The 13,753-nt window shown below is 43.0% G+C and overlaps 2 protein-coding genes across 3 annotated transcripts; both read right to left on the minus strand.

The window, feature by feature from the left end:
• Positions 1 to 237: 237 nt before the first annotated feature.
• Positions 238 to 4,186, minus strand: atp5pd (ATP synthase peripheral stalk subunit d). Of its 2 annotated transcripts, none has more exons than XM_079999371.1 (6): positions 4,101 to 4,186; positions 3,041 to 3,168; positions 2,489 to 2,585; positions 1,424 to 1,495; positions 589 to 651; positions 238 to 419 (listed from the first exon to the last, which is right to left on the minus strand). In XM_079999371.1, exons 2-6 carry the CDS (start codon positions 3,160 to 3,162, stop codon positions 288 to 290), a joined length of 486 nt encoding a protein of 161 aa, XP_079855497.1. In that variant the 5' UTR covers positions 3,163 to 3,168; positions 4,101 to 4,186; the 3' UTR covers positions 238 to 287. The 2 variants fall into 2 exon arrangements, with proteins under 2 accessions (XP_079855497.1, XP_079855496.1); XM_079999370.1 differs by having other exon boundaries at positions 4,073 to 4,162.
• A 3,357-nt stretch (positions 4,187 to 7,543) lies between these two features.
• Positions 7,544 to 9,034, minus strand: LOC307229026 (homeobox protein MSH-C-like; the record flags this gene model as incomplete). Its single annotated transcript, XM_079998896.1, has 2 exons — positions 7,544 to 7,959; positions 8,542 to 9,034. 2 exons carry the CDS (start codon positions 9,032 to 9,034, stop codon positions 7,544 to 7,546), a joined length of 909 nt encoding a protein of 302 aa, XP_079855022.1.
• Between the last annotated feature and the right edge of the window lie 4,719 nt (positions 9,035 to 13,753).

Consider the following 13,753-nt stretch of genomic DNA (forward strand, 5'->3'; position numbering starts at 1 on the left):
CGCTCGTCGCCAGTTTGAACCTTGGACACGATTCCCCGCCATGATTGATACTTGACACGTGGTAAACAGTCTCCTACAAGTTCACCACGCGTTCCCAACGCCGCAGTGTGGTCCACACCGCCCCCTGCTGGAAGTACATCGATCATGACTGACGCGCAGCAACCTCACCCCCAATCTGGTAGAGCTCTTATCAATCATATGAGGATACATGTGAAACAGACCAACGGTGACACAGTCCACGTTTGAATACATCATTTTTATTGTGGGCAGAGCTTCAAGTTATGAGATTACAGGTCAGCAATGGGCTTGTGTGGCCAGTAGGGGTGCTTGACCTTGTCCAGCTTGGTCTCTGGGAAGGTTTCATTGAGATCCTCAATGGTCATTTGATCGAAGGGGATCATGGTGTTCAACTTATTCAACTGAGAATGAAAAAAAATACAACCAATAGGTTTGAGAACACATCATGAAATATGTGAGTCGAGAGCACAGAACGTTCACATATTTGGACGGCAAGTGTCAGACAACATTGGCCCCGTTTGTTGGGGGGAATGTTTCGACAGCATTGATTGGCGCAATGTTGAGGCTCACCCTTTCCTCATATCCAGTGATACGGGTCTTGGATGCTTCAATGTAGGCCACAGCGCTCTGGTTCTGTTGGAGCAAACGCAGCATATTACATATTGGCCCGTTTGGCCACCTTCAGCAGAAGACTCCTCTTACCCAGATGCACCACAGTGCGCTACAGGAAATCATTCCTGCCTGTGGGTCATCAATCTCTACAACGCCTCCCTCAGAGAGTCAGACACCCCCTCTCTGTAATCTGACCTCAAAACACGGATATCCACTTCTGCACTTTCTTCTTCTTGCACATGTTTAACTGTACATTTTACACTTTGCACTTTCTTTGTATATAGATATGTGTATATATTTATTTATATATAAATATGTTTCTTGATAATTATATGTTGTATGTTAATATGTTGTATGTAAATATGTTGTATGTAGATTGGAGTTATAACGAAAGTAATTTCCCCCTGGGATTATTGAAGTATTTCTGATTCTGATTGACGACACGATAAGCTAAATTGAACTGAACATTTTTGCCGTGAGGTGTGCACCTCATAACATAGCAGCTCTCTCATGAAAGGAGAAGCAGAGGCTAGATTTGATTTTAATCTGCTTCGGCAAACAGATACAGAGAAAGGGACTGGTGAGAGCTGCTGGGGGCAATTAGTGAGTGGGCAGTCCTGCACACGTTGGTACCTCCATGGCATGAGACCACACCCAACTCTTGTGTGCCGATATTGACTATGTATCAAATGAATGAATGTTGACAATCTTTTGAAATCAAAGTCTTTTAAATGATAATATATTTCTGTGGAACAATGTGAGCCAATAAATGGGTATAATAGCCGGTGCTTACAGCCTCAGCTTCCTGTGAGTTGATGACCGCAGTCTGTGTGTCGGCGGCCACAGGGATCTGCAGGGCCTTAAACTGCGGACAAAAAGGGATAATCTTTAAATCATCAATATAATAAAAAGAAAAGATTCTACGAAAATGCTCAGTCGTTGGAGTAAAAAAAAATAAAAACATTTAAAAAATAAAAAAGAAGAAATTAACTGAATGCCTTTTTTTTGTTTTTAATCAATTGGCAAATAAAGGCCATTTGGACAGAGGATGCTCTCAAAAGAGTAGATTGTAATCTGTGCATTCCCATTTCTCTACCCTGTAGAAACTATTAGGATTCAAGAGGTTTATCACATACATATACATACGTTTAAACATATATGCAGTGAAATGTCTTTGCAACGCACCCTGTTTATGCACAATAGTTACAAAACCGAACATAATCGCTAACCCTTATTTCTACCTATTCAAGATTCAAGATTCAAGAGGTTTATTCGTCACATACATATACATACTTTCATACATATATGCAGTGAAATGTAATGCAACGTACCTGGTGATAACACACAATATGTCCTAGGAAAAATTTATTTCTAATCGACCAACAAACTGACACCTAAAACATAATACAGTAAGTCGAATACTTATAGAATAAAGTAAAAATATATAGAATAAAATAAAATACAATAAAATAAAATGAAATAGATAGTTAACTAACTGAAACGAACTGATTCTCAAAAGGTAATGCAGTTAGGGAATAGAATATTATAAATGAAATAAAAATAAAATAACTCAAAAAGATGATTAAAAGGGCAGTAATGCCAGAATCACTTCTTCTAACCCTATATATGTAAATAAACTGCTGATCTCTATTGCCGGGAATTTCTCACCTCCTCTCCTGTCTCAAACCTCTGGCTTTCACACAATTCTGATCCTGTTGTGTTAATTTGGGGAAATTTTATAAATTAAACACTACATTGCTTTCATTTTCCAACTTCTCTGCTAATTTGGTCATCAAAATAAGTCATAAAAAAAAAAAAAAAAAAAAAAAAAAAAAAATGCCCATTGCGTTAAACTCACCTTCTTCTCAAATTCGTCCACCATCCCAGCCTTGGCCACTGCACTCCTGTAGTAACTCCAATCAATGGCTACAGGAGTCTCTGGCAGAGAAGCAAGTCTGGTGTTGGGAAGAACAAATGAAGTGTAAGAGATGACAGAGAGACGGACGACTGACGCAGGTGCAAAGGTGCTCATGAATAAAAGTATTGGAAGAAGAGAGGAAGGTCAACAGAGTGGATTTAAAAAGGCAACTCAAGTACTTGTCAAGACAAGTACTTGTTTTTTTTTTTAAGTCCATCTTTCCAATATCTAAGCCAATTTGTGAGACCTTTCTTTGTTCTTACAGAAATGTAGTGCCCTGACTGATACAACTCCTGTATGTAAATGCTCTGTATTGCAGATATTAGAGCAACCTACTGTAAACCTGGTATTTTTCTGACGCTGCCACTTTATCAAGAACCAAACTAACAATTGAAGTAGCTAACAGCAGTACAATTTTAACTTCCAACATCTGGGGCAGTGGTTTCTTTACTGGAGTTTGGACCCCTTTAGCAGGGGCGTGAGTGCACTAACTTAGCAGAGATGGCATCGCTGCGGGTCTTCAGGGCGTTGAACATGCCCCTCTGGTTGGGTGGAACCCGCTCGGCGAAAGCCACCCAGTCGATCGCCTTCAGGGCTGCGCGACGTCCTGCCATTACGATCTGAAGTCAGAAGCAAATAACCTTTCAGATCCAGACAACACCGTGGCTGACCATTAATATGTGTAATGCTTCATTCAATTAGTAAGATACATGCTACAGTGCAGGGGGGTGATGTTGATAAACGGTGAATACAGCCAGCCAGGAGGGTGGCACGCTGCGTGACAATTACAATACTTATTGATAATTATAACCATGGAAAATTTTGTGGGCGTCTGCTGGCATCAGAGTGTTCCATTTAATGCACTAGACTGATTTTTAGGTAAATCATTTAAGTATTTCAGATGCAGAAGAACTTCACCCATTTTGCAGAAAAAACGACAACTACAGATCTGCCAAACTGTTGATGTTGAACTTAAGACTCATCAATTTAAATCCAAGACCTTTAAGGACCTATAGACACTGATTATTACCGATTATTACACTGCTGCTATCGCACACATATTTGCAGGTATATTTTTAATTTAGATCCTTTATGACTCTTCCTACTTTCTTTTTTTTTTTTTTACAGCCCTTGCATCACATCACTGCACCGCACACGTACAGTAAGCGACAAATCAACAACGTTCCGCACGTTCGGGGTTTGTTTAGCTAGGTAGCGGGCGAGGTGGCGAGACGGAGCTCCGGGACAAAGTCACCGAGAGGGAGACTCCGTGTATTTATTATGGGTTAAGTAAAGGTCATCGGGTCACTCTGCGCCTCGGTTTAACAAGGACGCAGCTAACCCGGCGCTCGCCGGCTAATGTTAACCACAGCGCGCTGTCCAAGCCAAGGTCAGGACGTGGTCCGCCATTAATAACCGCCGCTGCTACGACAGCGCACGGAGGCCGTGTTACACGATACCCCACGGGCGGAGAAACACGACGGTGACCGACGTTAAATGCCACCTCCACGCGGTGAGACTCACCCGGAGGTTGAGTCCTTCGACGTCTTACCTCGAAGGTGCAGATTCTCTGGGGCTACTGCGCAAGTGCGGAAGCGCCTCAAACGAGTTTCCGGCGGAGTGGGCGCTTCGTGGTGCTGCCCTCTGTCGGTCAGTGAGGGAACGTCGCTCTCACCGCTCAACTGAACGGAAAATACAATTTATATAAAAACTTTTATAGAACTTCTACGACTACTATAACTAAGTCCTGTTATTATTATTATTATTATTATTATTATTATTATTATTATTATTATTATTATTATTATTATTATATATTTATAATAATAGTAATAATAATCGTAATAATATTGTTCATAATTATTCTTATAAATAATGAATCATATTTATATGATGATGATGATGATGATTATTATTATTATTATTATTATTATTATTATTATTATCAATATTAATAGTAATCATTACAATTATTATTATTAATAATAATAATAACATTGTTGATAATTAATCTCATAAACAATTAATAATATTTATAATAATAATAATAATATTAATATTATTATTATTATTATTATTATTATTATTATTATTATTATTAATATTATTATTATTATTATTATTAATAGTAATAATAATAGTAATCATATTGTTGATAATTATTCTTATAAATAATGAATCATATTTATATGATTATTATTATTATTATTATTATTATTATTATTATTATTATTATCAATATTAATAGTTATCATTACAATTATTATTTTTGTATTATTATTATTATTATTATTATTATTATTATTATTATTATTATTATTATAACAATAATAACGAGACAATTCCTGGTGAAATCTTAAATATGTACTTGGTCCTGTTGGTGTATATGTGTTCTTTGGCGTGTACATGAACTGACGGCAACTGCCCCAAACGCCCAGTTTTGTGACGTCACATGATGATGGGCCACAATAATAATAATAATAATAATAATAATAATAATAATAATTATTATTATTATTATTATTATATAATAGTAATAATAATAACAATATTAATATTAATAATAACAACAGCAGCAACAGCAACAGCAACAGCAACAGCAACAGCAACAAGAATAAGAATAAGAAAAAGAATAAGAATTATAATTATAATAATAATAATTGGACTCATAATGGTACGCTTTAAAAAATGATATAAATGCCAATCATGCTTTTGGGAAGAACACCCAGAAACATAACATTTATTCTGGCGTCGACCCCTTAAGAGGATCGTTTGGATGTCTTTTGCTCATGGGAACATATTAACATAAATGGAAATATATTAAAAAGACAGACTTCATTCGATTTTTTTCAACGAATATTACTGATTTTATAAAAAAAAACCAACAATTCTAATAATAAAAAAGAATAAAACAAAAACATTGTTAGATTTTCCGTCTGCAAAGAGACGGACTATTAACCAGGCCAATCTGCTGCCCTCCAGCGGTGAGAAGTGGTCCATGAATGGGAAATATTTATAAATGTTGCCCTTAGAGTCGCAGCACAACGCTCCCCCTCATTATATGCAGCCCCACTTGTGATCATATTATACAAATATATCTGTTAATATGTGCACTTATATTATATATTTTTATTATTATTTTATTTGGCTTCCATTTTGTTTTGCGCTATTCTGTTCAAATTCTTCCCTTTGACACCGGAATTAAAGTGTCTTATCTTGTTATAATTGGATCTTTCCAGGCAAAAGGACAAAACATCTAGGCTGATAATCATTATAGGCCACAATCATGCCGACATAATTGGAGTGGTCATGCTTTCATTCAAAAGGTTGATTGATGGAGATTAAAAATAGTTGTAACTCATACAGTATAGATTGGTCGAACGAGTGCCGAACAATATTGACATTTAAGTCGCACAACATTCAATCATATTGAGTGTGTTTTACAATTAGTCCTGACAGTTAAACAGTCGATCTCATTGCTCTGAAGGGAAATCACTACATGGAATATATATCATTTATTTTATGTCGATTTATACAAGGCATCGGATGTTTCCTGCAGCACAAAACAAACAAACAAAAAGAAACAACAGTTGAAGTGTTAAGCGACAGGAGAGAATATTCCTGTTGAGGTACAAATGCAACATAAAATATCTATCAATTATTTATTGGAACCATGGAGATGATATCCTATAATTTATTCTGACTTTTAGGGAAAGTTGTTCCCTCTCCATTGTATTAAGATTCAACTGCTTGCCAAAAATAAAATATATTTTTTTGGGGACAAAACAATATATAAAAACAAAAACCTAACAAAACAAACAAACAGAATATATATAATGACCATTTCCAATGGGACTGCAGCCCTTCACAGTAACAGGGACGTAATCCTTTACACAGAATAACAATAAATGCCAAAGGCTCTCGTGACACTTTTAACTTGTTTATTTTTGTATTTTGTTTTTATTTAAAAGTCAGTTTTACAAGTAACTGAAGATTTCGATAGGGAATGTGTGTACACAGTACAGATATAGAGATATTCAATAAATACCCTGTGCTTAATCTACACACGTTATTTACATCATAACAGCAAACAAAAACCTTAAAAATCTTATCATATCAAACTCATCATCAAATCATTCCCATAGAGGCCACAGAGTGAGAGAAAGAAATCACCAAAAATATAATTTTTTTCTCTGTAGATTTGTGCAGAACAACGGAATTCATATTACAAAAATAACGGAATTTGGTCAGAAGACTCTGGGACGTATGTGGAACAGTCTAGATGACAATAAAAGATGTTATTATTATTTTTAAAGCACATAGGTCATAAGGCACAGGGGCCGTTTAAGTACTTTTTTGTTGCCTTTAAGTACAACTTTCACTCAAGGACATTATTACAGTAGATTATTACATTCATGTTATAACGCGGTTTAAATGCCACTTTTTTTTTTTTTTTTTGCAAACATGAGTATAGCAATCCGGAACATTTTTATCAGAATGACTTATTTAAGGCCTTTTCACTGTTGTTTCATTGGCCGAGGCCTGTGGGGCGATCCCATTGGATCAACTAAAAAAAAAAAAGTGCTTTAATTTGTCAAACCTCGATATTTTTCCGGGGCTTTCTCAGCTCAAAATATGCATCTCAATTTTTATTTCGTGGAACTGAGAACACCTGAGAAAAATTGATGTGACAAATTTCAACATTTTCTTAAGTTGATCCAGTGACTCAATTTTGTTTGCGCGTAGGCCTATTTATAATGGCTATAATTGAATAGAGCTTATTTTTTCAACCGGACCCAATTATATGTATTTAAGAGAACCTATTTCCTCATATTTAAAACCATAGACCTGCATGCTTTGTGCAGGGAGTTTTGAAAAAAAAAAAAAGGTTTTCAATGTCTAAAAAAACCTGGGTCACCGTCATTCATAAGTGTTTTTTTCCTTCCAAATAAAAATCTCAAAGGCCAATGACAGAGAAAGCGAGAGAGAGTCCATTTAAGACAAATAGTACATCCCATAAGTGACGGGTCCGCTGAAGAGTCCCGGCATCGGCATGCCGGGCCTCGGGAAGGCGCCGGAGGCCCCGTACAGGGACGGGGAGCCCATGTGCGCTCCCAGGGGGAACGGCAGCGCGAAGGCCGGCATCAGGGGCTTGGAGGCCAGCTTGAGCTTCTCCAGCTCGGCCTCCTGGAGTCTCTTGGCCTTGGCCCTGCGGTTCTGGAACCATATCTTCACCTGGGTCTCCGTCAGGCTCAGGGAGCTGGAGAACTCCGCTCTCTCGGCGATGGAGAGGTACTGCTTCTGGCGGAACTTGCGCTCCAGCGCCAGGAGCTGCGAGGTGGTGAAGGGCGTCCGGGGCTTCCTGTTGTTCTTGTGCTTCCTCAGGGCGCACTGGGTGGGACTGGTGCTCCCTGGAGGGTAGACAAGGAGGGGGGAGAAAAGGCGGTTTAAAGGGACTTTCGCCAAATGTGCATTTGACCGGGCCATGACAGTCATTACGCGCAGAATGAGGTCTCAGTGGTGTCTTTGGTGTCTATGTGTAGCCAATGTTCGCGTAAAAGTAGTAGGTGCTCACGGAACGACGGGAAGCAAACGTCTTATTTAATCCCTTTCCCCCTTTTTCAGTTTGGCGTGTTTGGTCAGGAAGAGCAGGAGAAACACCGGGTGTTCTGTGGTGTAACAAGCGTGCCTAAAAAAAAAAGTAGTGTGCACATAGAACAAGAGGAAACAATTGGTGTTTTTTTGTTTGTTTGTTTTTTACTTAGTTTATTTGGTCCATTTGGTGGTTTTCTAGTCTTTTTCTAGTTCATATCATTTGATTAAGGCCAAAAGCAGGGACGCATCGTTAGTCAATCGCGAGTGACTTTTACGCACGAGGAAAATAAAAAACGCGGATATGTCTCCACTTGACAGTCGGTCGTTGCCGCTATTAGAGGTTCCAGCCGCGCTTCAGCGGTTTCCAAGCAGGGTTTTAAGCGAAGGGTTGGACTTACGAGGAGGAGTGGGGGAGAAGGAGGACGACGTCTGGAACCAAGTGCCCTGGTCCTTCTCGCAGCGCGGCGCGCCGTCGTCGCTCGGGCTGCAGCCGGACGAGCTCTGGGAACTTTCCGCACAAGCTTTCCTCTCCGCGTAAAACGTCCTCGGGGAAAACAGCGCGCCCGGGGCCGCCCCCGGAGGAGCCAGGGCCGGCAGGGCCAGCGCCGGCGGGGGCAGCGCCGGAGCCGAGTCCGCGGCGGGGTGCGCGGGCGTCCGACAGGCGTTCTTCTTGGAGATTAAAGACTCGACGCTGAACGGGAGACTGCTCCGCGGGGATTTGTATCCTCTGTCGGTCGTCATGTCCTTGGGTCGGAGCTCCTCTCCGTCCGTGTCCGTGGTGGCGGTGGCGGTGGCGGCGGCGGTGGCGGTGGCGGTGGCGGTGTCCTCTTTCTCTTTCTGGAGAGCTGCTTTGCCGGCGTGGGACGGAGAGCCCAGTGCAGGATTCATCATGGCGCAAGGGGAAGGGGCCATGCACCTCCGTCGGGGCCCGTGGGTTCGGTGTGGTGTAGTGTGTGGCGCACGGTCCACTGTGTTTTTGTCTGTCAGAAAGGTTCCCCCGGTAGCTTTACGCACGGAGAGGGCGGGGGGGGGGGGGGGGGGGGGGGGGGGGGTGAGGGTGGGGTGGGGTGGGTGGGTGGGTGGGGGGGGCCGGCGGGTTAAGACCCTCCCCACGCCGACCAATCCGCTTGTCAAATGGGCCCCGTGTCTTGTCCCACACCCGTTCCCATTGGCTCGCCTCCTTCTGAGGGACACGGAGGCCCCTGGAAGAAGGAGAAGTTAATCATACGGACCCCATGCGGCGCAGGGGCATTGATGGCTCCCGGGGTTCGACCAATTTTAACGCAATTAACCAGTGGGGAGGACTCTCCGCTATTTACATCTATTAGGGGAGGGACCCTTTTTGGACCCTTCTGAAGAATTATTACATCCTAAAGATAAAAACACACACGCACGCACGCACACACACACACACACACACACACGCACACACACACACACACACACACACACACACACACACACACACACACACACACACACACACACACACACACACACACACACACACAGTCATTCACCAAGTGTCATCTTCATGAAAAAGAAAAAAAAAGTTAAGAGCTAAATTAAATTGTAAGTATATAGAATAGGAGTAAATAAGTATATAAAGTATGAGTAAATAAGTGTTCACTTCTTCCTGCTTCTGCTGTATGCTTATCTATTTATTTGTATTTATTTATTTATTTATTCATTTATGTTTTTGTATTTATTTGGTGTATTTACTGTTGGCCTATTTAGTTTTATTTATTGTTTGTTAAAAAAACCCCTTATTTTTTAAATTGTAAATATTTTTAATGGTTATTTCTTGCATTTGTTGTCTGTTGTTGCTTACATGTGCAAAATAAAATCCCCGCTCGCTCATTTTGTCAATCATCCAAAAGGAGCCATTCCCTGACTCGCCGCTTCCATATCGATTATATTATCCCTCCATAACTTTTGATATAACTTTTGAATTACTTTTGAGAGATTTTAAACCAACCCACAAAAATCCCCATAAACGTGAATGAATAAATACATCAACAAATTGCCAAATGGGAACACGTGAGAGAGAAAACCTGCACGGTTGTGAGGGTTGAGAGGCAACAGGCGTTTCTTTCCCCTCCAGGTCACAGTTTTTAATAAGCCAGACAAGTTGTGTTGTGGAAGGCGCCAGGCTCCGCGGGGCCAGAAAAGAAGATACCTCAGGGAGAAAAGGTTAACTCCACTTAAGCAATTGTGCTCCAAATATTTCATAGTCCACTGCATGCAGCTGGAAGACGGACAGACGGTTAACCCTTTCACGCTCACCAGGAATTTGATCATTTCAAACAGACGATGGTTTACTTTAGAAGGGGGGGAAATGAAGTAAGTGGACAGTTTGACTCGCTCCATTATCTTGTTTATTTATTTTTTATAAAGCATGTTGAGTGAAAGTGAAATTCACTGTACCTCGAACTATTTTCTGCTGCAAATGATAAATGCATTCACTTGCCACGTGCCATGCGGAAAAATACTTATTGAAACATCGACACTTTCCCAAAGGAGAAACAAAGGTATTTTTCCCGATAACAAGTGTAGTTATTATAAGGCACTTTGGACAAAAGCCCCTCCTAAAGGACATAATGTCATTTAACCATTTGTATGTTGTGTGTTTGCATTTCCATAATTAAAAGACTCTGAACACACTCACGATATGACACACGCCCTGAAGGTAGAACGGTCCTGAAACATATCAAACGATAAAACAAATAAAATGAACATCGCCTTTGGTGTCGTCTAACATTTTCAAGTCGCCGGGTGAGGAAAAACCGGCTGTGGACGAGCTAAATTCAGACGACAGTACTTTCAAACTTCCACCTCCTTTTGTCCTTAAAATAGCGTCTCTTCACATTTAAATGCCGGCCTACATGTTAATTCAGGGACACAGGGACTAATTTACTCCTTTCAATTGTGTGTTTTGGGAATCGTCTCTAATTGCCCCTTCATGAGCAAACTGTGCCACGTGACTGTCATACAGTCCAAGGGCACCACAGAGGCAGGAGTTGAGGGTGGCTTTACCATTTTCCAAAACAATGAATTGTTTGATTCGCCAAACAAACTCATGACTGAGACCTTTATTTCTTTGGAATCCCTCTGGCGCTTTAGGCAATTTACCCGATATCCAACAAGGGCGGTCCGTGAGGCGGGGCCGATCACTTGACTTGAAGAAAAAGCACCGCGGCGCGTTCCTCCCCTTCATTTCCGATTCCGAAAAAGTTGCCCCTGCACTTCGCCGCGGGAGCGTCTTGTGACCCAGCTGCTTGTGCTTTAGATCACAGCGCCGCGGACCCCGGCCGTCCATCTAATCTCCGCCATGTCGCGTGAGACGGGGATGAGAGTCAAACTGTACAGCCAGCGGAGATTAATCCGATACACGTACACTCCAAGATAAACCTACTCACGTACAGTACGGTAACCCCCGCCCCCGCCCCCCGATGCTTTGTCCAGTGTATTTGATTTCGGACCCCCTCTGCCCGAGCCCAAAAGACATTTCTGTAACAGCGTGCAGGCGAGCGAACCGTGTCAGAAGTTGTTACTGAGTTTGAAAGCAGATCTGTCCTTCAAGGTCGGCACGGGCTCAACGGGAAGCACTCTCCCCTCAGCCGGGACCCAAAATGAAAACTTTGCCTTTTCACATGTATATATGGGGCCCTTTCCAGCGCTCTCGTTGCTTCTGTGAAACCACTCAGCCGGGTTTTTTTTTTCGGCGAGAGTGCCAAGTTTTGGCACATGAAGCTACGCGGACCGGCCAAGTTGGCTAATGTGCTTTTCTTAAATGACCGACATTTGACCCGTGCTCAGCGGCGGACCGGGGTTATTGAAATAAATTGTGTCTTCTCATCGAAATCCCCGGGTATGGCGGCGCGAGAGGCAAAAAACCCCCCAAAAAACGGCAGTTTCCTCCGTCCCGGATCCTAAAACCCAAAGAGGCCCATTCGCCATTAACGGATGAACCCGGGCTCTGTGTGAGCCCGGAGGAGCCGAGCTGTCCGCTCTCAACAATGTGCGAATTCCCCGCTGCGGCGGGGCCCGGTGACAAGCGAACCCGTCATTTAGTAGAGTGAGGCATCGTGGAACCCAATACCTGTCAGACGTGGTGACAGCGGCACAAAGCCTCCGCAGGTACGTGCTCGGACGGGACGGATACTTTGCTGACACAGCAGAGCGCGAGCGCGGGCGGGGCCGGTTGCCACCCCCGCCCGCGGCTTAAAGGACGACGACGGGTTTCTGCGGCTGTTGCCCAAAGCAAATGCCCGACGGGGAGGAATTCCCGTTTTCCCAACGTTGTTCAAGTTTGGGGAGTATGACTTCATTATTAAGCGCATACTTGATTTCCAGCCAAGTGACGGGAAGTCAGTCGTTCTCCACGGCAGCCGGCGACCGGCGACAGGGGCCGGCGACGTGACAAGCAAAGTTTATGCAACTTTATGCAAATGAGACAAACCAGACCGACCAATCAGACGGTCCGGCCGCCGTGAACCCTGGAAGAGTGAAACCAAGTACGTCTGAAATATGCACAAGCTGAACATCCATCCATTTCTCATTCATAGCGGCTCGTTTGGAAGTTTGTTGACAACATTTGGGAGTTTGGTCGCTCCGGCCAAACAGCCTGAGCGCCCACAGGCGGATTGTTGTTCACGAACTTTGAAACTGGCCGTTAAAAATGAGAAACGAATCCATATTCAGCTCCTGAACGGCCTCTTTCTCGCCTCCATTTTTGTCATAAACAGATTTTGTTCTCCCTGCAGGACCCACCACAGCGGGGAGCGTTGGGTCACACAGCCGCGTGGAAAAGGTTCCCACCTTTTATTTGACCCGACCAGTCGATCCAACACACACACATCCACGCAGACATCCACGCACACATCCAGGCACACATCCACGCACACATCCACGCACACATACACACATCCACCCACACATCCACGCACACATACACACATCCACGCACACATCCAGGCACACATCCACGCACACATCCACGCACACATACACACATCCACCCACACATCCACGCACACATACACACATCCACGCACACATCCACGCACACATACACACACACATCCACGCACACATCCACACACACATCCACGCACACATACACACATACACGCACACATCCACACACACATCCACGCACACATACACACATCCACGCACACATCCACACACACATCCACGCACACATACACACATCCACGCACACATCCACGCACACATACACACATCCACGCACATATCCACGCACACATCCACGCACACATCCACACACACATCCACACACATCCACACACACGCGCACACCCACGCGCACACCCACGCACACATCCACGCACACATCCACGCACACATCCACGCACACATCCACGCATACATACACGCACACATCCACACACATCCACGCACACATCCACACACACATCCACACACATCCACGCATACATACACGCACACATCCACGCACACATCCACACACATCCACACACACATCCACACACACATCCATGCACACATATCCACACACACATACACATGCACATCCACACACACATACACACACACACACACACACACACATCCACACACACA

Source organism: Zeus faber, assembly GCF_960531495.2.
Source record: "Zeus faber genome assembly, chromosome: 4".
Classification (NCBI taxonomy): Eukaryota; Metazoa; Chordata; class Actinopteri; order Zeiformes; family Zeidae; genus Zeus; species Zeus faber.